Source organism: Passer domesticus, chromosome 10 (assembly GCF_036417665.1).
Source record: "Passer domesticus isolate bPasDom1 chromosome 10, bPasDom1.hap1, whole genome shotgun sequence".
Classification (NCBI taxonomy): domain Eukaryota; kingdom Metazoa; phylum Chordata; class Aves; order Passeriformes; family Passeridae; genus Passer; species Passer domesticus.
The window spans coordinates 36,780,973-36,807,173 of record NC_087483.1 but is presented as its reverse complement, the minus strand read 5'-3'; the positions used below and the strand labels follow the sequence as shown (position 1 = coordinate 36,807,173).

The 26,201-nt window shown below is 37.2% G+C and overlaps 1 protein-coding gene across 3 annotated transcripts in view; it reads right to left on the bottom strand.

Moving 5' to 3' along the window:
* MGAT5 (alpha-1,6-mannosylglycoprotein 6-beta-N-acetylglucosaminyltransferase) overlaps positions 1-26,201 on the bottom strand; it is a 109,642-nt gene that overhangs the window by 17,923 nt on the left and 65,518 nt on the right. For all 3 annotated transcript variants that reach the window (XM_064435231.1, XM_064435233.1, XM_064435232.1), the window contains exons 6-12: positions 25,319-25,390; positions 24,092-24,253; positions 23,045-23,214; positions 22,030-22,164; positions 16,228-16,361; positions 12,250-12,383; positions 1,825-1,974 (exon numbers count right to left, since the gene is read on the bottom strand). In XM_064435231.1, coding sequence (XP_064291301.1) covers positions 1,825-1,974; positions 12,250-12,383; positions 16,228-16,361; positions 22,030-22,164; positions 23,045-23,214; positions 24,092-24,253; positions 25,319-25,390 — 957 coding nt within the window. The remainder of the gene's footprint in view (positions 1-1,824; positions 1,975-12,249; positions 12,384-16,227; positions 16,362-22,029; positions 22,165-23,044; positions 23,215-24,091; positions 24,254-25,318; positions 25,391-26,201) is intronic.

The window sequence follows — 26,201 nt, the reverse complement described above, 5'->3', positions numbered from 1 at the left end:
TTTTTAAAACCCTGACTTCCTGATACAGGGTTCTGAAACACATCAGTGATTTTCTCAGTGCCATCTACTAAGAAATGCAGCAAATTCTGAAAATTATTTTCCCCAATGTTCTGAAGGAAAAAAAAACCAACCATAACCAATGCACAACAGAATAAAAATCATTAAAATCTGAAATGCTCTAGGACTCTGATAACACTACAGCACAGATCCATGGTTTTCACCAGATACTTTTTGTGGAAAATGAACAATTTACTATCTCAGGAGCACTTCATAATCCCAACACAGTCTCTTCTATCTGATGCTGCAATGACTGCTAAAAATCTGAGTGGAAATAGTCTGCTCCCTCCTTTGTCACAAAATCCATACAACTAAACTGTGTAACATGAAGGTATCAACTTGAATTTGTCCTAAATTGAATGTGTCTTTACATTGCATCTTAGAGCACAGCAAATATAACCTATAACAACTAGATGTGACACATGCAGGATGGCTGACAAAAAATTAGAGAAAGGCTTAAACATAACTATTATTATGGACTGGCACTTGTATAGGGACTTCAGTAATTCTACAGGAAGTGCATTTGTTTATTTTACTATTTCAGTTTGTTTATTTTACTATTTCAGTGAATGGAACACATTCTTTTTTTTTTAGGAGGTAGTTTTTTTAGGAGGTAGTCACTGTTCATGCCTGGGGTTATTACAAGGTCAACTTTCTTCCCACATTATGATTAACACAGGGATTTCATACTCCACACAGGGATTTCATACTCCACACAGGCAAAAGCTGTGTAATCTCAGATTATCTGTGACGAAAGCAAATGTTGACTTTTTAATATGCAACATTATGTGTATCTGCATGCATCAAGCACATACACACAGTGGCTGCATTTAAAAACTCATAATTTATCATCAGCTGTCACACAGAGATGTCAAATTACCATCATTTTCCCAAGTACTTCAAAAAGGAGATCTCTGCAGTTGTGTGGGAAGCCTAAGAGGTGCTTGCTTTTTTCCTTTCTTTTTTTTTTTTTAAGAGATTTTTCTGTGGAAGTGCACAGCAAGAAACTATCAACAGCGGTGCACTTTCACAGATTTTGCTAATTTTAAACACACAACCCCCTTCTTTCACCAACTTGAAGTTAAACATCCTATTTAAATTAAGTGTTTGAATGCTGAAAAGTACCACAAAGATTCTGGGAAGGGCAGAGAATCCCAACAAAACTATGGAGACAGAAGTTTATTTCCATGCATATCTGTCCCTCATCTTGAGTGCCCTTGACTCTGGAGCCACAGGCAAAGCACATCAGAAAAGCCACGCTCCTGTGCTCACTCTGTGTGCCCAGCTGAGGCAGGGGAAGGACACGAATGGCACATTTTCAGCAGCTCTTCTGTTGTCCCTGAGAGAGCAGGGTGGCTCTGGGTTGGAGTCACCGCGAGGGCACCGCAAGCGCGCGGCTGGGGGTTACCTAACCCTGACCTCAGCCACGGCAAACAGAGCACGTTCTCAGCTGATAATCTCCTTGGGCTGAATATCACATTCAAGAAAATGAAAAACACATTTATCCCTGTTTCTCAAGCTGGTTGTTAAATGGGACTGTAGGTTGTCATCCCAATTTTCTAATATGAGCTGTCAATCCACCAAACGGAGACATGATGAAAAATGTATTCTTGGCACACAGAACACAATTTAAGCTTCTTTACACATGATAATTTTTTTCCAGTGCTTTTAAATGAGGAGCTTATTCATAGGAGGTGAAATGCATGCACTTCAGACACCCTCGACTTGGAGATATTTTTTGCCACCACTCCTCCTTGACAAACTTACTTTGGTTTCCCTCAGCAGAAACTGCAAATCCCGCCCGCTGAGTATCCCATGGTTCTTTACATAGCCAGGAATGTACATGGTGCTTGTGCCATGAACAGTTCCATGGACCTCCATGTAGGTGTGGATGACATCCAGATAAGCCTTCTTATCCTGTAATGGCAAGGAAAAAATATTTTCAGTTACAAATTTGAAGCAGCAATATTTAACCAGAGCTGGTTTTTTATCTCCTGTACCACAAAACCAGGGATAGAAGTTCACTCATTCCTATTTGATTTCTATAGGGTTTTATCTTTCATTACATTATTAGTTTGGTTTTCTACTAAACTGGAAGAAAACTGCAGCTTTTTCACTCACAGTTGAGGTATAAAGAAATTAATACCAAGGCCCTCTTAATTTCTAATTGGACAAAAACCAGGATGCCATCAGATAACTGTAATCTCAGCAGGCTGAAAAGATACTTGGCCTAAAAATACCAAAAACCCATTTTTAAATATCAAATTTTCACTGTTTTGGTCAAAGGTGCAAAATAATTATCTTTGTGAAGAAAAGGGTGAATGTCACATTAGTAAGATGCAGTCCTGGCAATACTGAATACTGAACACACCCCTCTATCTAAATACCCAGCATCTGAGTTCCATGAGAGACCCACAAATGTTCTGCCTACCTGAAGCTTTAAAGGCATTTTGGAAAAGACCCAGAGAAGAGTCTGGCTTTAATGTTGCATTAAAAAAATTATGAAAAAATAGTACACCGTCCTAGTTTGCACACAAGAATTACTTTAATTTTCAATGCCATATGTTTTTTTTGAGTTTTAAAGACTACTGGCATTCCAAGGCAATTAGCTGAAGACTGTATTTACATGCAGTCTGCAACACAGATCAGAAGACTTTCCCTCAATATTTGCACATAGTCTTAGTAATAGCTCTAAAATCAGGCAACAAGTTGCTGTATTTCTTGGCAGCAAGCAAGTTTTTACCAATTCTACTTTCACTCACTATTTTTGTCATGTAAATTCTGTGCACGGTTCCTCCACAGCCCTGTGTGAAAGCTGGCCAACAGTTTTACTGAATTTCATTCAAAGGACATGCAGAGTGGTGAAAATCCTGTCTTTTCCAACCCTGGAGGAGCAGGTGTCACACTTAGGTGGATGAGCGCTACCTTTTACATCTTCCTTGCTGAATTCATTGCATTAATGTGTGTAACAATGGTTTTTCCCTCACCCTGCTCTGCTGGTGACCTGCCTGTGCTGGGCAGGATGGGCTGAGCCATCCCTGAATGCCCCTTTGGCAGCTCTGCCAAGGCTGCACCAGCCAGACACTGTCCTGGGCTAAGGGTTACATAAACCAGCCAACAGATAAAGACAAAGATGCTTTCTTGTTCAATGTGGCTGCTCTTGCCATTAATTAACACAATTTATTCAAAAAACCCTAAAAGCTTGTTCCATTTTTTACTAGAAATTTGAATTACTCTGTAAGAGATATTCCTGACATAATTGCTAAAATACCATAATTAGAAACTGGGAGAAACTCATACACTTTGTCAAGAGAAAATCCATTTAGAACCTTTTCTTTGGAAAAGAGCAAGAGAAATATAAAAGGAGTAGCCTGGTGTAATTTCCAGAGGATACCTTAATCCTGCCTGCCTGGCTTTTAATACATCCAGAACTCTGGAGTGTTCAGGGCTCTCAGTGGAAGAGAAGGCAAGGAAGCAGCAGGTGCCACTGACATGATCCACCTGTAGCAACCACACCAAGGCACTTGCCTCAGATTTTACTGGCTCATGACACAAACCCTGGTGACACAAATGCACTCTGACTCAAAAAAATAACTGAGCAAAAAGCAGCTAGAAAGAACAAAACCAAGATTGCCTAAAATTGCGCTTCTTTTCAAGATTGCAATGACAACATTACAACCCTTTTACAGAATACTTAGTTATTGTAAAATGGCATTAACCATGCACAGCCTTAATGGGAATAGTATTTAGGACTATAACTGAATTATTTCCCAATTCAGAGTCTAAAACTACAGATAAAACATTTATTATCCAAATAAATGGATAATTTATCCAACCAAAATCTCAGTCCTTTATTTCTTTATTTACTTTGAGTCAAAACCAACTGTTTTCATAATCATCTACAAAGTACCATAAAAGTACTATTAGCACCTCATACTTTACCTAAAACTCACTAACATTTGTCTCCTTTTGCAATTAAGTAGCCCTGAATTTCCACATTTCTTGCAGGTAAGTGTTATTTTGGATCATAGAAGTATATATTCTAGGAAACCACCTCAGAAAAATGATCAGAACACATAATCAAATTCTAGATTTTAAAAAGAGTGAATTAGAAAACAAGAGAGTGCAAAATTGGCATTTATAAACAGAAAGGCTAAATGTAAATAAAGCAAGAAATGTGATTTGCAAACAAAATACTAACATTCCTTCAACTATTTATCTGCTTCCTGAGTTGCTCACTTGGGAGCAGATATAATTATTCTTTTATCTTAAACCACCTGAACTTTACTTTCTCCAAGGTGGATTCAAAGCGGCAAGATCATGAGCTGTTGGGGACTAATGCCAACCTGAAATTCTCTGCATTTTGTGTCAGACTGCATTGTTCACCCTGCTGTCCACACTGCAAACCTAGACTCAGAAAATGGAAGATAATTACATTTTTAAAAAGGCAAATAATTTCTCCTCAGAATCAAAATGGAAATGTAACAGTGAGTAACAGCTACACAAACCTCTTCTGAAACAATTTTTCAGCAGCTAAAATAAACATGCCATTCAGAAAAGTTCTTTTTGTTGATCACTGACTGCAGAACTGCTATTACTGTTCATCAATCATTTCCACCTACTTTTAAAAGCACCATGATAAGGCCCTTCTCATCAAAGAAATCAAGTGACAACTGTTTGATAAGTCTTTCCCTAGGACAATGCTGACAAGAAGACACAGCATGAAGGGGTGAAATTTTAAATTTGGTGGGTGAAAAATTTAAATATGAAAGCTACAAAAATATGTGGTGGAAACACAGTTCATCAAGAACTAAACTCTGCTTTTGGTTTTCTCAGTGTAGTAGCTAGTGGCAATTTTCAACTCTGCTTTACCCACAGTTTCCCAGTCCAAGGTAATGACAGTATTTTGCAATTTTGGACCATTTGGGTGCCCTCACAGAACACCAAAAATTCAACACTGAATTAAATTAAGCATCACTAGAGGCTGGCTGCATTACAGAAGAGCTTGATTCAGAGTCCTGAACTGCTTTATGGCTTGGAAGTTCAGACTGCAAAACACATGTAAAACAGCCCATATATCCAGCCTCGCTTCCTGGCATTGAAAAATTCAAAAGGAAATGGTTTTATAAAGCTTGACAAATGTAATTCAGAAAAGCAAGTACTGGGATACATCTTTGTGTATATCCTAAATGCATACTGTGAAGTAGAGAAGTCCCATCATCTGAGTGCTTATCTGTAGAAGTGTCAAGTCAAAAGTAAGCCAAAATGCAGTGTACATGCAATGTATGACAATCAAGATTGTGACACAAACATAATCTCTGCTCAGGAACTGTCACCCTCTCAAAGACTTCTCAAGACATGCCTGAATAATGAAAATCCTGTCTACCAGGGAGCTAAAAGAGTGCACAAAGGCTGGGGAATATTAAGAGATTCAAATGCATACAATGTTTTACAGAGGTAAATCACAAAGAGTAGATTAAGTCACCTCAAAGTCAAATATGAAGCTTTCAAATTTATAAATTTGAATTTGCCCTGAATTCCCAAATGGATGTGGAGAAGATTTAGTGATTCATTACTACTAAGTATGAATTCTATACTGACCAAGTAATGTGAAATTTAAATAAAGAGTTAACTAAGTAACTACGTAAATCCCTCAAAATAACAATGACAATTCTTCCTGTCCAAGGAAATCCTCTCTCACCAAACTGCTAGCATTTTCTAAAGAAGCCAATCAGCTTGTAGGAATTCTTTGAAGTTCTTCAAGGAATTAAATCTCTTGGGGAGAGACTGGGAATCACTCTTGTGAATGAACAGTCACCATGTGAAAGAGAACAGAGAAGTGACAAAAGTATGCTGTCATTATTCACAGCAACAAAATTCAAACTAACTTCAAAATGTGGGATAAAAACATCATAATATTGAACACCTGGGATTTTAAAGCTTTTGAAAAAGGCCTCTCAGTAATCTAGGGGAGAGAGAGGCTAGAAAGGAAACTATCTGAAAAATTCAACTGTCACCAAAGCCAAGAAATAAAGTCTCCAACCAATTAGTCAGGTTAGAAAACTGACGTTACTTTATTAGCAGCACTGGATGCATGGGGAATTCTCTCAATGCATGCTCAGTAACTTCAGAGACCAGGTCCTATTCCTGAAATTAATGCATATTCATCACATTTTCTGAACACATGCACATGTGCTAATTATTGCCATGGACTTGTCTGGGTATGGTTGTGCTCTTTTGATGAATTTTTTCTCCTTGACAGTATCTCAAATATGTCATCAAGTCATAATGTACTTCTCTTATCCTTCTTTTCTCACACACACAACCCTTGTTCTCAAAACTGAGATATCAGCCAGGACATATTAATCACTAATACAAGTAAACAAGGAGGCATTAGCTGGCACAAGACTTATTAGTCTCAGACACAGGGAGTTAACACAAGGCCACATTAATCTCTGGCATTTGTACTAAGCACTGTGTGGTACCAAACTAAGCATTAACCATGAATGTGGGGATCATACATTATGTGCTAAAGTTGAAAGTATTTTCCAGCATCTTCCTCTACTGCTGCATGGATTTCTTCTCACAGAAATAAAACCTGTTTGGTAACTAAAGTGACAGAAATGTTGAAAACCAGTCCTCACTTCAAGTGTGGAAAAAAACCCCATAGCTAACCAGTGTCACTCAAGAATGAAGACTTTGCATTATACTAACACATGATTATGGCCCATGAAAAAATCAGTCCATTGTTCAGGAGCAGTCAGTCCACTCACCAACCAAGAAAATGATGGGAATTTTTTTGAAAGAAATCCAGAAATAAAGAGAATATTATTGAACTATTCTGTAAAAACCATTCTCTCTCGCCCTCCTCACACACCGCTGTATTTCTGGTCCATTTTCTCCAACAGAAACTGAAAACACTGGACAGTGTTCTGAGAGGGGTAAGAAGGATCCAAGATACAGGACAGTTTCTGCTACACACAGAAATTTGTAAGAAATTCTTTAACAATTCCTCAGTTTGAAAAAGACAACTCGTCAGAATATGAGGGAGGTTTACAAACCCATAGCTGGTATAAAGAAGGTGGATAGTGACTGACAATACAAAATGTCCTATACAAAGAAATCCAAACAAAGATCATGGGGGACAGACTTAGAAAAATGCCCAAGTTAACTACTTCTGCTACAGGTCAGACATTTGAGGGACTCAATGATAGAAAAAGCTGCTTGTTAGATCATGAACCAAGTTTGCATAGGTTCATGATCAAACAAACCCTCTGAAATCACCTCTTAGATCTCAACAATGTGTGATCAGACAGTTTATCAACAGAGAAACAGATTCAGGAAATAAACTTAATTAGCAAAGCTGGAAAGGGAGAGAATTTGCAAGGGAAGTATTATATAACTTTGCCATGCTCTTGCTCTTGCTGAATGTCCATTTATAGCTTCTTTTTTAGGCACCGTATATCTCTGAATAAAACACACATTGGCACATATATAAATTCTGCACAAAGAATGAATAAAACATCTCAGTGAAGGTTTAGGACTTCTGGCAGAGCTTGAAGAACCTTATCCACTTCCCTACCCTCATCTTTTTCATCCATGAAGTTTTGGGGGATTTTAAACACCAAGGTTTTCCCAAGATTTGACAATTTCATTGCCATGCAATGCACACCAACACTTAAGCAGCAATTTCCTGTCCTTTAAATGGAAATTTCCAGAACTAAGGAGACATCCTTGTTCACTCTAAGTGCTGAAGGACAAAAGTGAAGGGATATAGATGAAAATAGGAACCAGAGGAAGGAAAGGTTGTGTTGGTTTTGTGCTAACCAAATAACAGCAGGTAATTGTGTTCATCAGCACTGTAAGACCTCAGTAATTCATTTTGCAGCTGAAGAGTTCTGCAAAATGAGAAGCTGATCACTGACCTGAGAGGTAAATATTCATGAAAAATACAGTTTTCTTTCTTTCTTTGTAATAAATGAAATTCTAATTTTCGCAATAAATATTCAAGAATAAGCCTTTAAAGTTCTATGCTTATTTACTGCACTCATTTGTTTTGACTGACTTGTTTCTGGTCCATACTGCTTCCAGAAGGAAATGGTGAATTTCAGAAATGTTGCTGTGCTAAAGTGTCTGGCTCATTCCAGATTAGATTTGTGGCATAAGGCAGGACAGAGCTCGTGGTGCCAGGCTCTGGGTAACTTTTGATCAATTGATAAGCCCCCAGTGCTGCTGCACATTTGGAGGCACACAAAACAGAACAACCACAAGAGTTTGTGAGTGCACTGACCACGTGGCAGAAAAGGTGAGAAGGAACTTCTGTCCTTACTTATTTTTCTTTTAGCTTAAAAGTTGAAATGAAATATTTATTCAAAGTAAAATACTAAACATGAAGTACAAAAACCAACCAGAAGGAAGGGACGTTCCTCCTGCTTCGTACAAGAGGGCACATGATGGGGAAATTACATTCCATCACATGTTCCTGGAGCTACAAAGGGAACATTAGTGTGAACAGCCCCAGTGATGTGCTTTCCCATTGAGAACAGGCTAAAGGTAACCATTTCCTATGCAGCTCTTCAAAAGTTGCTATGCAGGCAGTATATATTTAAGGAGAATGCCTAGCTTTTCAAGTAGCACTAGTAAGAAACTCCCACATTATTTTGCCTCTAAATATACAAATATTTTCAATATTTGCTCCAATAGACTATAACAAAATACTAAAGCTGTCATTATATACTTATGTTATGCATTGATGCCTATTTTCTGGTAAAAGCAGCCTTCTGACTTCTCTCACAGCAACCCTCAAAAAAAAAAAATAGCAAGTACTGCAAAATGAATCTTGTCTCTGCTAGGATTAAGGGTCAAATTAATGGAAGAGTATAACAGTAAGTTGCAGGAAGAAGAACAAAGAAAAGACTTAGAAACAGGAGCTAGGGCAACATGAAAGACTTCAAACATTCTCTTTTAATTGAAATGGTCTGTAATTACAGTAAATTTTGATAATGGAGAGCATTATGGGTTTCACACACATTTTATAAGTACCCCACTTTGGCACAGATAGGACTCTCTTTAATCCTCAGTACTGTCAAAAATCCCAAACAAAACCCCAAACCTTTTCTCCCAACAAACACTTTCCCAAAACTTGGTAAATGTTGCCCTTCATAGCTCACCTCTAAAGATAACCTTTAAAAATGTGGTAAAAAAATCTTTAGGGCCTCCTGTTTGTTATCCTCAACCCACCTAGGACAGATTTAGTTATCAGAGGGAAATAAAGCAGATTTATCTTACACCCTCTGCACCATACATCCTTCCTGACCTCAGGAGGTGTACCCAGACTTAGCCACAGTGGGATGGGATGGGATGGGATGGGATGGGATGGGATGGGATGGGATGGGATGGGATGGGAGTCACCGGGCTCAGGCACAGAAAAAACCCCATATCCATGGCTATGTAAAGCCATGGTGGTTTATACAGCCCCAGGAGAAGAGGTCCTGTGCACACTTCAGCCCGCTTGGTTTAAAACTAAACAATTGATTTGTCACTGCTATTCCCCAAAAGCACCAAAGTGTGGGGACAGGAATGCTCTCCTCTCCCCACTGTGCTTCCCTAATGACTGATCAGCCCCAGCAGTGACACATGTACTCTGTGCAGATTACACTTCTCATTAATTGGCCATGTTCAGTAGAAAGGAGCAGGATAAATAAATTACTCTGGTTCCATACAAGCCATGGTGGCAGATGAAAAGAGCACTGAACAGGGAAAATGAAAGAAACGTGAAATAAGCAAATTACACAGACACGAGATTAGTTCAGGCTTTCTCTTGATCACAAGAATTGGATTTTATCACTCCAGATAAGAAATCCCACACTGTAACTGATTCAAAGTCTATCTGCAGTGATTTGCACTTTATATATGAGTGCATATGGGCATGACTGCAGCTACAATCTGCAAGTTACAGTTTTAATCTGCTCGATGTTACCAGCACACAGAACACATTTTAACATGGCCAGATACCAAATCAAACGTCTTAGAAAAAACAAGATAGGAAATACTGATAAAATACAGCAGTGACTTGAAAAGAAGCACTTTAAAAAATGATACAAAGGTCTTGGCTGAGAGTTCCTAATGGTGAAAAGGGGACCTGTCTAAAAATGAGACAGTATTTCCTTTTGGATTTGATGCTGGTATGGCCCACGTGCCCTTTGTAAACATTCACCTTTCAAGAGGAATGTTAATAATCTTGAGAAGGTTCAGAGAAAACAGACATGTGAAAACTCTTAAGGATTAGAAAGCACAAAGCTCTCAGGGGCTCAGCATATACAGGCTTTTCAGAAGATGACTGTGGGTTACTTTGACCTCAACCTATATATTCCTACAGGGCAACAGAACAGAAACATCATCAGGCCAGCTGAGAAAGTTTATAACTGCTACTAAGATTGGAAACAACCACATGGAAATGTGTACCAGAAATAATGCAAAGTCTTAAGGGAGAAAGCAATTGTTGGAGGACTTCACCAGAGGAAACAGTGGCCTTTCCACTGTGTGCTATTTAAACATCAAGACTGGATATTCTTTCCCAAAAAGCCATGTTTTTGTCTTAATCAGTCCATTAATATCCTGTATGTCATACAGAATGTGAAATGAATCACAAATCTCCCCTCTGAGCATATAAACTATCCATACATGTTTCTGAATCCATACTGACTGAATAAACTGAGAAAGATACATATGTCAGTGAGAAACACCCTGGTGACTAAGGAGCTGTCTTGTTCCTTAAATCCAGCTAGTATTCAACAGGTCCTTCTGCTGATGTGCACTGCAAATCAGGTCAGGAAGTTCAGAAGATTATTGTATGCTGCTGCTCCTGAGAGACTGATAATGAGATCAGTCACAAGCAAAAGTGTAAGTACAGTCACATGTAAAAGTACAGGAGCCTAAGCTTGAAAAGACTTGAAGAAAGGATTCCAGCTCTGCTTTAGCACTCTGCAGACAGGAGAGACTGCACCCAAGGGCACATAAATTCCTTCTATACCATGATCCAAACAGAATAAATAAATTCCTTCATCTATTTACCACATATTTTCTCAGCACAGTAGTCAAGAAACATCCAGCTCTACCTGTTCTGCTACCACTGCAGACATTCTACTGCTTCTATCAAGTTTTAGTTTTGTTTTGTCTCACAGATGGATCATTTACTTGTAGCTATCATCTTTACAGAATTTATTCTGTATAATCTCAGTCATCAGAAGGAATGGTGCTTCTGATGGTGGTTTGAAAAAATGTGGACAACCAATATTCTCATGCCAATAAAGACAAAAGGAATGACAATGTGAGACCCAGGTGATCTCCCACTATTACATTGTTTGGCCCTACGTATGGCACTGATAAGTTCCTTTTTCAGTTGACAGGAGGCTTAAAAATAAGGTCTTTTTAGGCAGGAAGGAAGGCACATGGATGATATGGGCATGCAGAGTGTTTGGGCACACAGAGCAGGAAGTAACTTGGAAGAAATCCAGTTACTAGTAAGTAATCTCTTTAAAAACTGCATGAGACACACATTTCCAGGTGTGTCAGCCTGGAAGAAGGAGTTACAGAAAAGGACAATGGGTGAAAAAAAGAGACCACTATGACTTAAAAACACAATATACTCTAATTTAGTGAAAACATCACCAAATCGTGGTGTTGTTATTGTGCTGCTCTCATCTGCAGATGAAAATACAATAATGGCAACATTAAAGAAACAAAACTCTGATATTACAGGGAGATAAAATGAGACTTCACAGTTTTAGAGCCTTTTGTGAAACAGAATTTTCATCTCAAAAAGCAGAATATTTTTCATTGCAGATATAAGAGCAGAAGTAATTGAAAGACAGGTTTGCTTATGATTAATGAAAGTTCACACCTTAAATTTTGCATTATGTTTACCAGCCTTCTACATTTTCTAAAATTATTGTGACATTAAGACTATATTTTTTGTTCTACCAGAAAGGTGTACAGGACCCACATCAATCTAGACAGAAGTTTCTCCAACAGAAAGACTTCAAAATGTTCAATTCAATTATTCAAATACATTTGTTTCCAGACAAAGAACTTAATGGGTTTTGACAGATGGGACACTTTCACATTTCAAATTGTGCTTTATTTTATTGATCAACATAAATTTCCTCAAGCATATGAGTATAAAAAACTCACCTTCCAGAAATTATCTACTTTGCCATAAACGAGAGATTGATTCTGCCTTTTGATGTCATTAATGTGTTTAATGTCACTGGAATTCAGATGCTGCTCTACCACAAATCCAAGGAAGCTGTTATCTGGAGTGTGAGCTGTAAGAAACAGAGCAGATTCAGCACCTTTGACAATACTGGTTAATGCTAAATTAGAGTGAATGTTGTCAGAAAAGAAGCTATAAGGAACATATTATGCAACTGATCACCTCCTTCTTATTAGTACTGAAAGACACATTTGCTTGCTTTATTATCCAAAAGAGTTTTTATTAATTTTAAGTCCTGCTCCATATGCCTACTGGAGTAAGCAGCTATTTTCTGTCTTGTTTCTGGTAATAAAAACTCTGCAGCTGGACTGAGTCCAATGGTAATGATATTTTTTGTCTGCATGCTAAGCTTTATTTTATTATTAGAGATAAAAGAAACAGAAGAAATCCAGCTTGACAAATCTCAGAGACACAATACCAACAGTGTGAAAACCCCCTGGATTTATGCTTGTTAGGAAAGATGCAAAGATTGCTCAATGGCATAAATAAATTTTAGCCAATTTCTTGGATTCACCTCCTACACTGGAATTACCAACACCAACCACCCAATTTCTGTGTATTAGGTAGCCATGCTAATTACTGGCCTACCAAGTCACACTATGCAAATCAGAATAAAATTTCTTTGCCTAATTCACCCAGACACAGTGATCATAAAATATTTAAATGTGGCAAAGAAAGTCAGCAAAACTGTTTTCAATCCAATCCAGGCAAAAGAACCCCAAACCTGTGTGCAAAGGACATGCAATTTATTAATCATTTTTTATATTATTTTTAGCCCCTGTTGGTCTTTTTTCCATCAGTGTCAGTCACTGTTCTCCCCCCTGCAAGACACAGATATTTAGGCTCATTAAAAGTAAGGGGTTTTGTTGTTTTGGATTGGTTTTTTTTTTTTTGTTCTTGTTTTTGTTTTGTTTTGTTTTGTTTTTTGGCAAACTGTGTGCTTAATTCCAGTGATGGACTCCAACACTCAATGCTTCAGGTGGAAATCCATCCCTACTATATAAAAACTACTCCAACACATGGGGGTTTTTTGCCTCTAAAAAGTGCCATAGCCTCACAAGTGCACATAGAAAAAGGCTGGACCAAACAGCAGGATCTCCTCCCTAGGCCTCCTGTTAAATTCTGGCACACAAGCTGACAATTAATCACATCTTGAAAAGCTTAAGAACACAAAACAAAACAAAACCCTCCTAAATCCAAAGACAACACCCCCAGGCATTTTTGATATGTGCAGTGCTAAACCTATACCAGAGTTATTAAAAAAAAATTCGATTGCAATTATGAGGTTTTGCATTTTTGTTCCTGAAAATCAGCCAAGTGGATAATGCAGGAGAACAGAGAAACCATACACAGCGTACACGTCCCTCTGCCATTACATTTAGTCTTTCAAATGACAATTACTCTTTTTCACAAAAAATGCCTCAGCAACAGCCAGGCACCCACTTAGACCCAAGGACGTTTTAGAATTTTACACAGCAAACAGCACATTTCAAACATGTCTGAAAAGGGGCATTTTTCCATCCCTTCATATTTTTGGATGAGAGACTGCATTCAAAAGAGAGGCAAGGCAGTACACACTCAAAAGAAAAATAAACCTTTGTTAAAGTTAGCACTTAGAACTGGTGGAATTTAATGCCTCAAACACCATGGACAGGAAGCAGCACTCAGATGGATTTTTAAGCAAGATCACGCACTTTTAGAAGTACTAGGGTTGTTATTTTGCATGAAGGTATTTGAATTAAAAACATGGAAAACATAAAAAGGGGGAAAAGCTCTCATGCTTCTGGGAAACTCAGAGAACAGTCAAGCACTTGGTAATATGCCACAGGTTTGAATATGGCTTGCTTGTTGCTCAGGATAATTTTCTGCCCTTATAATCAGAGTTCTCAAAACATAATAGAGTCTGGGGATCTTGGGAAGCTGTCCAGAGTTCCAATCTGCCATAAAATCTTTACTGATGCATAATATGCACTTTTAATCACAACCCCATAAAGATGGTGCTATCTCTGCAGCAGGGAACAAAACAACAAATATAAACTTTAAATATCACAAAACGTTGACTCTTCTGCACTTAGCAAAAAATAAAAAAACAAAAAGAAAAAAAAAATCCTTGAATAATCCACAGCACTGGAATCACTCATGCTTCAGAATTAGTTTGCCTGCAATCTCTTTACCCCTTTTCCTGCAGAGGAAAACACACAGTCATTTCCAGCAGTAAAAATAGGAAATGGTTATTTATTAAAATTCCAATACAGTCATACTCTTTGGAAAATTCATTATGAAGCAATTTTCTCTGCACAAGAGACTGTACCTGTGGCAGTCTGTACTGCCACAACAGAGATCTCTGGAGAGAAGATTTACTTTCTTCTGCATTTCATGGAGTGGGACTGAGCAGTGCACACACAGCTGTGCCACCAGTGCTCATCCAGCTGTTTTCACTGAGAGCATCATCTCCCTTGGTGCTGTCTTGAACAGGCCTCACATCTGAATTTCCCAACAGCTGGACAACTTAAACAAAGCACAATTGAGTCCCTTTTCCATTTAGGATATAAACCAATAAATATTAGCAAATATGGATACAAAACAAGCTCTGCTTACTAATATCCAGATACAAACTCTGCAACCACTTTCAAGTCACATTTCACCACCACATGTTTTGTTACTTGCTTCCCAACAACTGTGAATGCAGCCTTTTATCTCTTGAACAACCTTCACTTATATTTCTCTGGAAAAACTTGCACAGCAAATGTTGACAGACAAAATATGCCTCTCTCAAGAATTTTACAGGGCAACTGCAATCAAAAGCGTGTCAACCCGACAGCAGCATGTATAATTCTGCTGTGAAAAGCAGGAAAGTTTCAAAGATTGATGATGAAAGCTGATGAGAGAGGACAGAGCCCTGATCTTAATGTCAGACTGGGACCAGCCCCAAACTCTGGAGGTGGGCTGATCACCATGAAATGTTTCCTTACAGGTTTGGTGAGCAGGCTCTGCACACAGCAGAAGGCACCACACCTGAGTTACTGCTACAACAGCCCAGAGACAGATCCCTTGATTCTGGAACCTACTGCCATAAAGCCAAAGACCAGGGATAGACCAGGTCACACTAATCATTTAATCTGACCCAATTTATAGAGAATTTGTACCGTTTTTTGTGTCTGTTTTGTTTCTTTTTCAGGTTTGGCTAGGGTCACTTCAAAATACATTTATTGATGCTTCAAAGATCTACAGCAGTGCTGAAATCTACTACTTATTTTGCAATAGCTTTGTACACTACTGGCAAATAAATGTTCGTCAGTTTACCTGAGGATAAATACTCACATATGAAAACAAGTTAGGTAAATTTTTTTACGAAGCCATAAAAAAGTAGAGACAAAAAGTTTTTGCTGAGTAGTCATTTTAAAATTCTGAACACAAAGAAACAGTGAAGGGATGGTGCTGCTGAGCTGTTGAAGAACAAAAGCAGACATACAACACTACAGCTAACATAGGTCCAGACTTCAGTTCAACGAGATGAAATGCAGGGGTTTATAAAAATGTAATCTAGCAAGTTCCTCAAAGATCTATTGCTTCATAGTAATATTAAAGAAAGCAAAAACAACAAAAACCAAGTCCCTGATACTTGAGGGAAAAGCCAAGCACCACTTTCCACAGGTACCCAGGGCATAAAGATCCCTACCACTATTTATATTAGCTCAGTATTTTTGTTTTCTCATTGCTGGGTGGAAGCACAACAGAGCTTTTGCACAGTCTGCAGACACTGACACAATTCTTCCCATTTAGCAGTTGCATTTTATTAAACTGCATTTGTCTTTCATTATCATGAAAAAAAATCTTCTCAATGACAGCATTTCTTTTTAAAGCTCTAAATTATTCATAAGCACAGAGGTACTTACGGAACATTGTATAAAACTGCTGTGGATTGAGGTTCCACTTTCCCCATGGAGTCTTGTGGCCTTTAGACTGGGCATAATGGGCATGGTTAAACTCTGGCTCAGTCCCAAAGGAATCCAGAACTCTTAGCATACACCTGAAAAAGGAAAAAATGTACTGTAGGTACACCTACATATGTATATATAAGAATGTGCATATACATACACAGTTATGATAATTAAAATGTGTTTTGTCTTTGTTTGCAGCTGTGGAGAACATATAAACTGAAGGTACATTTTAATTTCAAACATTTCTGTTCATATTACATTCACAAAGACGTTATGAACAGCAAATTCAAGGGTATATCAGATATTCAAATAACAGCCCTGGAGCTTATTTTGTCCTTACAGAATGAAGCTATGCTTTAAAATCCAAGTAGAGCTTATGGGAATGCCACAGTGGCCACCTGCATTTCCTAGGGCTCTGGAGTAGAATTTAGGCAGAAGAAAGGATTTTTCCATGTGTTTTCTAAAGTTCTCAAACATTACCTCAAACCAAATGCAGCAACCAGGGGCCACATGCCAAGAAGATCAGAGCAGAAGAGGACATTGTCTTTAGAGGATTGTATTTAATCCCCAGGTTCTGACTTTTAGACCAACTAAAAGCACTGAAGATGGTTTAATATGCTGAGTTCTTACAGTCAGCTCATTTATTTGTTTATGAAACATTTTCTCACAGACTTTTGAAGAAACAACATAAAAGTCAATTACCTGCATCAACCAACACACAAGAGAGAGAAATCCTGGCACTGGATTACAGAGGGCCTGGGATGAGAGAATCACACTCACCCTTTATTTGAAATCCTATTAAATGCTTGAAAAAGAAAGGGCCCATAGTGCATGACAAGCAGAAAACGTGTCAGTATGAAGAAGACAGTACATGTTATAGGACAGAGATTCTAGAAGTTATGTTTCCAAAATGCAGCCTGACAAATCTTTGAAATGACTTGCACATAGTGACCACTGCCACTGAAGTGCATTACAGGGCTCCAGATCCACCCTTCTTCAGCCCTCCACAGACAAAATTGCAGAAAAGACTTATTCATGAATTAAATAAACATCATGTGCAATTGTGGTATAAACACAATCTCTTATCACTGCACATTGTATCATTTTTGGGCTCATATGTGCAAAGGAAGGGACACAACCTCATGGGTGGCAGAGAAGGGAGATAGCTGTAAAAATGACAATTTAAAAATGCCTATGTTTTGTAGTTTTCAACACTTCCCATACTCCAAGCCTGTATGTATATTCTGTTCAGTAAAACACCTGATTCTGGCATTTAAAGGTGAAAGAATTTAGCCCTCAAATGGTGAAAGAACTAATCTCCAACTATTTTTCAGCTTTAAAAATAAAAGATTTTAGTCCCCAAAATAAATTTACATGTTACTTATATATTGCTCCTTTCTTTAAATGTATTCAATAATGTGGGAACTTTTAAACTCTTCTATGAAATGCTACCTTCATATTTCAAAATACAAATTGAGAAAAATGATGTGCTTTTTTAAACCTTCACAGAGATATTTCAAACAAAAAGTCAAAATATACAACATATTATGATTCACCAAACAACAAAGCTGACAGATCAGTTTCTGTGCAGTGTTTTCTGTCAACTGTTCTCAATGAAAATATTTTACAACAGTGGCAATTATCTCTGCATCACACAAAATACTCCAGCAGGACCAAAACAAGTTCTGCACTGATGAATCATTCAGTAATAAAAGCCCTCTTATTTCTTGGCAGGTCTTAAAACAAAATTCCTCTCAAACATACAGCTTTTGGCCAGGTACTGGAGCACAGGAGAATGAAAAATAGGAGAAAGCTACTGAAAAACTGCAACATTACTGGAGTTGTCAAGAGATATATGTAAGGAGCACTACTCTGCTTTGTTGCCTCTCTTTTTCCTCTTTTTTTTTTTTAATGTAAGATAAGAAGCACTAATGGTTCACAGGGATAAGAGGAACCATGTCCAGTCCATGCAGGGCCTCTGAATCAGGACAGGCAATGTGATGCAACAGAAATCCAAACCAGAAAGCAGGAAAACAAAAGAAAAATATTTCTATGATTTGGTACAAACTAAGTCAGAAAAAAAGATGACAGAAAAAAGTACAAGTCTGTGCAGGAATGGTATGAGAGATCAAAGCTTCAAGTGGTGAAACTAATCCCTGAAATGCAGCAGAAAAGAGCTGGTAAAGATTTAAAATTTAGAAATGAATGTAATTAATAGGAGTTATACTGAATTGATATTTTAATATATGTAGGAATACCTTGATTGTCTACCCTACTACCAGATTCTCCATTTGTTTAACTTAATAATTTAGATGCCTTTTATTTTTTTATTATTTTTGCATACAATCCATTAGCATTTCTAAAGTGAAATAATTCATTTTGAAAATGACAAAACAGTATTTTTTTCTTATAACTCAGGGATATATTTTAAATTAAAATGCTAATTTGGTATACCTTTAATTTCAGTTTTCCCACTCTTCCTTCCTAAAATGTCACCTAGCTTTAGCAGTGAAGCTGCAGAGAATTGCAGTGTGCCCTGAAATTGGTGTCAGCATAAGTCTATTCTCTGCCTAATTAAAAAGAGCACTGGTAGGTAGTAAATTGCTTTAGAAACATCCATATTAGTCTTTTTTGTCTAGCACATTAGAAGTGACAATTTTAGGGCTTTAAAAAAAATATCAGACAAAAGTAACCCAGGATTATTGAAAGGGAGCTTTTCTTTCCCCTTGAGTATTGGGCAGAAGCACAATCTTAACAGAGCTGACCTAGTGGACATATATATACACATTTTTTTTGTATCCTTCTCCCACTTCATCAGGCCACTCAGTATTTGCATTTAAAATCTCAGGACAGAAAATAACCCTCCTAAAAAAGATGTGTTCTAGAGAACACGTACCAAGCAGAAACATTGCTCATTTCTCAGGATAGCTGTCACGTTAATTTATTTCAAGAAAAAAAAGCCAGCTGGATTGTTGGCATATGGGAATGAGTCATTGCTAGAGAGACTGTGGAAAAATGAAAAAAATACCAGATTTTTATGTGCTGCATGGAGGATGAGGGTGCTAAGAAAGACTGCACTTCTCAAACTATATTAAACTATTAATTTGTATGTTGATTCACTGCACACAAGCTGCATTCAGACAGCCACACCTCAGAACTGAAAAATCCAGCACACCCAGGCATTGCTCTGCTTGGAAATAAGGTGCAGTCCAAAATGAGATGTGTTCTGCTGTGTTCCTGCTATTTGCAGCACCAATAATCCCACAGATGAAGCACATACTACCAAAAGTCACTGGAGCTCTCAGCTGTGCAGAGTCTTTCAGAAATTCTCACTCCCAAAGCAGCAGGGTCATTCTTTCGAGCTTGCAGTTCCAGAAACCTGATTTGCAACTACCAAAAATTTCCTCAGGGCTCAAGTTCACCCAGAAAGATTATATAAAGCACTCTTACCAAGCGACTGCTCTGAAGGCAGAGGCTTGTTCTGCCACTCTATTCTGATCTGAAGTGAATAAAAACATTTTAATTCATTTTTATCTGAGTCTGGTCTGCATAAACCAGACTGAGCTGACCTGCACACATCCACTGAAAAACACTTTCTTTTGAGACAAACCATTATTCCTACTGACATAAAATACAACTGAGCAAAAAAGCAGAGTTTGTAAAGAACAAGGGCTAAAAAGCAGCTTTGTTTGTGATAATGTTTTTTGATTGGAATTAAACAGAAATAGATGCCTATGTTTGTGGTTTTAATTTCAAAACATTTTAATGACAAAATTTATAAGATAATTCATGATGCTGGAAGAAAAAACAATGATTGGAAGAGGATCCTGAAATAGGAGACAGCATCCATGCAGCTACAAATTAATTCCTCTGCTTTAATCAATTCTGTAGTCTCTGCTAGACTCTGGATCCTCTTTTGTACACTGCACTTGAGAAAAAGCCTCATGTAATTAGAGAGATTCACAAAAAATGTAACAAGTTTCATGAAAGGTATACAAAACATGCATTGTATGTAATGACTCAAACCCCTAAATGCATGTACTTTAAAAAAGCAAATGGAAGGAAAAGCAGTATAAATGACATTCTAGGGGCTGGTAGAGAAGAGAAAAAGTAATTTATTCTCCAGAACCCTATTAGAATAAGCAGTAATGGGCAGTTAGCAAGAAACCAGGCCAAGAAAAACACTTCAAAGAAAAGCTTAACTATATAAAGCATCATGCTGGGGCATCTTGTCCAGTCTTCAGTAAAAGATGAGGCAAAAATCTCTCATGAAAAACAAATGCATCCTTATCTATTTTTCAGTCAGGCTACGGACTGGATGAGACTCCCTTTGAGTCCATGAAAGGCAGTGCTGAAGAAGACAGGCATTAAGACACCTTTTTCTCCCCCAAAAGCCTCAAAAAATTCTACAGTACCTAAGGTACTTGGAGTTAAATGTAATTCTGCTCTTCTAAACAAGAAAAGACCAGCCATTACCACAAAATAGTTATCAATGCAAAACAGATTGAGAATTCAAGATGTAATGATTTTACGAAGAAAGAAAAATTGAATAGCTAATCTATAATCTCAATATGTATTTCCATAGCTTTGTTACAGGATATACCAGACAGGTAATTGCAAGCAGACAGGAAGAAACATTTAAAATTTATAGGAAGGGTTTCATATCCTGACCACAGTGCTGCATGTGATCTCCTAGTGACAATTACATCTGGCAGACAGACAAGTAACTGTTGCTCTGTGGAAAATGGGATTATCTTTATTAGCAGGCTCCTAAAAACTAGAATATCCATTTACTCCCCTGCTTCTAAAAAGAGATTAAGAGTAATCTAATCTGCAATATTGATCACAGTCCTCTCATTTAAAATTACACTGGAAAGATCCAACGCTCTGGAAAATCCTGAGGCTGAAAGAAAACATTTTCTCTGCCATGAGCACCCTCCAATACCTTCCTTCAAGTAGGATTTACTGGACTTTGTGGATCATGAGACACAGCTAATTCTAGCAGGTATAGAAAATTCAACATCAGTAATTCAGATTTGGGTTTCTTTGAATTTGTACAATGCATGGGAGGCTTAATGATTTAAAGCTATTGACAAAAAGAAAAGAGTTTCTAAAACTGCAGATGTGAAGAAAGGTACACCAAATCCTTTCTTGTGACCCTCATCTTCCATTTCAAATGGAAAGATGTTTACAGATTACAAAAGCAACAAAAACTGCAGTTTACTGTTCAGACCTGCCCCTGAACTCTCTGCCCAGTATCTCAAGGAATGGAACAGAAAATTGCACTGCAGTTGTTGGGCAATACAATTAGAACAGATAAATCTCCACAATCATTGATCCAGTGTGGTTACAAACACCAAAAAGCAAAACATGCCTCTGGTATTCCAACTAAACAACAAAATGCAGTAATCTCTCAGCTCACCTACTAATTTACAGAAAAAATGGGGAGGGGGAAATGCAGGTAAAGAAAGCAGGGAAAGAGGGGCAGAGATGATGATTTATCAAGAGGATAATTAAGATTTTTAAGAATAAAAATACTTGAATCCAAGAATCTCAAGCTTGCTAGGGAGGGATAATGATGATAATGTTCTTTGAAACAAAGAACAAGTAGTAGCCCCTTTAATCCTAAAAGCTAAAAAAAACAGAAAAGTGCATTTCACTTCATGTGAATGGACTTGCTTCAGTATTTTGACATGTGTTACTCAACAAAAGCTCCTTAACAAAGCAGTTTAGAGGGCAAGTGAGTGTTATACTTACTGGTAATGAACCCACGATGGACCAAGGGTTTTCTTAAACTGAGTCAGTCCCACAATATCAATGTAAATGAGTTCTACAATTTTATCCCCCTGGGTTGGGCAGCCAGATCTGTTACCTACAACCTTCTTCATAATCCTAAACAAAAAAAGAAGCAATATGAAAAAGCATTACTTTCCAAATACCTTGAATTGATGCAGTAACACTATTTATTCCAATAATTCCAGTTTCCAAAAAAGTTTTAGTCTTTTATTCTTTTGCAATCAAGAACCATGTACGAACACTGAAATGCTAGAGATGCTCAACATTTATTAAATGTAAAGCACTAATTTTCACAAAAAATCTAGTCTAGTTTAAACAAAAGAATGATATGTTTGAAATGCTTAAAAATAGTGTGCTTTGAAATTATTCAAAATAATTTCTGCCTTCTATTGACAGCTTTATAGTATAAGAGCTGTCTATAAAACAATGCTGTCATGTAATTTAAAAAAGCAAGCTGCAGAAAAAGCACATGTGCTCAAGCTTCAAACAGATGTTTTATGTCTGGTGCTGAAATAGTTGGCAAAGCAGGACAAGGAAGAGTAAGGAGCAATTTGACCTAACACAAGCAATTAACTACATCAAAAGTAACATGTTTGAAGAACTTAAACCTTTATCTTAAAATGAGATACTGAGTGAAGAACAGCAGAAACTGAAGCAGAGGACACAGAATTAGGCTAGTCTGCAGCATTTCCCATTGCAGCTGGTTAAAGCACCTGGAATGTTAAAGACTAAGCTGCTTAGTTGGAATTTTACAACATTCATTTATGAAGTCCCAAGAGCCTGAAGCTACAATGAAAACACATTATCCTTTCCATGGCACATATACTTAGCTCATGAAAATAATCTTATCGTCTGTTTAGTGAATTATCACTTTCATTTTATGCTTCAAGAAATTATATACTGCTAATAGAAGCTTCAAGAGTTTACAATTCTTTTCTTCTAATTCTGGTTTCAAAAGGGAAAGTAATCTCCTTACTCCTTGAGCTCTGCCAGTGAAGCTGAAATCCTGATGTCATGGCCCAGTAAGTAGAGAGATGTAATTAAATCACTCCACTGGACTAATTCACCAAGTGGGCCACCGCTAAACGCATTTTCTGCAATCTTGAATCCAGATTCTTTTGTCAAAAGCCCCAAATGAACAAGGATCTGGAAAGGAAAGTCATATGTTTGAGTTATCGACATGAAACATGCAACTGTTATACATTACAGCGTTTTCCTTTCTATTAAATTCCAACTATGGTAAAAAATATAAAAAAAATATCAAAGGCAACAAGCCAATACTTCCACCTGAATAATTGAATTTTGTAATGAATGCAAGGACTGAGAATCTGCAGCAAGGAGCTGAGCCATGCAGGCTTAAGAGAGAGTGGAAATATGAACATACATGGGGCTGCTGCCACTCAGGACTGGCTCCAGGAATAACAAGGCAAGAAAGCAAACCTGTTGTTGTGTTTGCAACTTTTGGCTTTATCTTAACTAGTTAATGTAATTTAAAAAAAATAAGAATCAAATGAACTACACCTTTTCACTTCAAGTGTCTCATGGCTTTAAAATTGAACTCATTACAGGAGGTCTAAACTGATCCAATCCAATGTTTTGGTCAACTTTGAGTCTACTCAAATCCAAACCCAAGATACATCATTTAGAGTCTCAATTTTGGACAACAAAGATGTACAATTGCTGCTTCCCATGACTACATAAAACACTCCAGTGTCATCAGCTTGCAGTAAATTCTCAGTTTCTCCCTTTAGAACATAGTCTGTATTTAGTCTACATAATATCCATTTTATCCAAAACTATAGATGTCAGAAAACTTCAAGACTGACTCACGCAAGACACGTAAAACTATCTGTAAAGCAAACACCCATTGCAACAGAATTTCAAACAGCAAAATACTTCTTGAAAGGAGCATAAACATGAGCCTTTTATATTTTCTATTTCCATTCTGAAGCTACACCTGGAACAAGAAGCTTGAAAGAGCCCATATAAAGCAAGTGACAGGAACAAAAGTGCTCTCATTTACCTTTTTTCGTTTTCTTTTCTCCAAATTTTGTTTTTCTGCAAGTGATTTAATGGCCTCAATCCAGGTATCAGCCATCCGTCTGATGCGCAGCATCATCCACCTGAACTCCTCGTGCCTTGACATCATTTTGTAGAGATTATCAAAGTTGATACGAATTTCAGCCTTCAAGCAAAGCATTAAGAAACAACCCAAACATTAGTTATTCTTCAACACACTTTCCAGAAGTTAAAAAGCTGCTCAAATGTGAGCTCTTTATATTCCTCTTTTAAATAAATGAAATAGAAAAAACTCCTAGCACGTTAAGATTTTAGTTCAAATGTTAAAGATTTACTTAAACTGACACTTCTAAGCTACATAAATTACTGTTATTTCTGTTAGTATTACTCGGTAGCCCAGAATAAGTTTGCAATGTTTCACAATGCATTTATTTCTGCAACATAAGGTCTGGTATTGTTCATGTGCTTCAAAATGAGGTACAGGTATGTCTAAATAATAATACAGAACAGTAGGCTCAAGATTTATGTGTATCATGAATCTTCCAAACACAAGAAGTCTCCAACTACACCAGAAAGGAAGAAACATTACCAGGGTATAAATTTTATAGGAAATACTTCTTTTAAAGCTAGACTAAGATAAACTGGTTTTAAAAAATGAGCAACCTATACCTATGTCATGTAAGAAGCGCTCATATGCAGCCCAGCAATTATCTTAAATTATCTTAAAATACCTAATTGCTACATAATTCGGCTGTAGCAATTTAGAAACAACTCTGTGTGCTTACAGTATTTAATGGAAAAAAATTGAGAGTAATCAAAATGTTACTACAAACCTGAAATGGATATAAGCCGTTCCCATTAATGCAGTTTTGTAAAAAGGGTCCATATTTTTGGGACAATAAAAATGGACATTTTCACATATAGTTAACACTGGTGAGCAGTTTGTGGATTTGCAATTTTTCTTGGTAGCTGTGTACAGTATTTAATAAATTTAAACACAAAAATGCTTTAAATTGAAATCTATCAGCAAGAGCACAATACAATGACTGGATACATGAGCTACACACATCAAGGAGGATGCCTTTCTGCTTTGAAGAATTGAGGAGTAAAAATTGTAAATTCTAGTCTTTTTAGCATTTATGTGGCACAGGATTCCAGGATATTTTGCATGAATCACAATTACAGAATTATTTCTCATGTTTGTCCTTATTAAGGTCATGGTTGTTCTTACCACTGTTTTTTGATCAGTTTCTTCATTAGGATTTTTTGCTCTCCAAGGTAAACGAGGACACCAATTTTCAACCTATAAAACAATCACATCAAAATAAATTATGCTACTTTATTTTCACCTTGACCAAAGCCTCTACTCACTGCCTTTATATTACACCTTTATGTTAACCTGATGGTTTAAACAAGTAATCAGCTGATAATAAGGTCATCATTTCAAGATAAAACTGCTTTTTTGGCAGAAAAAGCTTAAGATTGCTTTTTGCAATTCAATGCTCTTTTAACCCAGCAAATTTGCCACCAGAAGTCACATTTAGATATTCATTCAAGATAATGAAAACAGAAGATCAAGGCAGAGGTCAGCTGTTAAATGCCCAAAATACAATTTCTCTGAGCAGTTCTAAAATGTTTTCAATAAGTTTTTTGTGCTTCTACACCTTGCAACAATATGTATTTTGGAACATTTCCATCTCCCTAAAATATGTTTATAAAAATAGAAAGCCAGCTAAATTAAAGGATCAAAGTTCTACCTTGTAGCAATGCAGACCAAAAAAGTAAGAATCATTATAGAATCAAAGCCACCATGTTTGAAGGCTATAAATAAGGTAATTATAACATGAGTAACAATATTTCACAGACATTAACAGCTGTGATTCTTAGAGAAACATGACCAGTGCAAATGCAATACTTCTACTATTGTCCACTAGAAAATAAAGAAGTACAACAGTCTGTGAAGAAATAACAAATGGATGCAAGTCACTGAGAGCTGCTGAGCTGCCCCCAGGGGTCTTGCCTGTTGTGTAGAATCCTTATTACTTATCTACCTTAAGAAATTAGATCACTTGCTCTGGGGAAGGAGGAATCTCAGTGTTGGAGGCAAACCCATG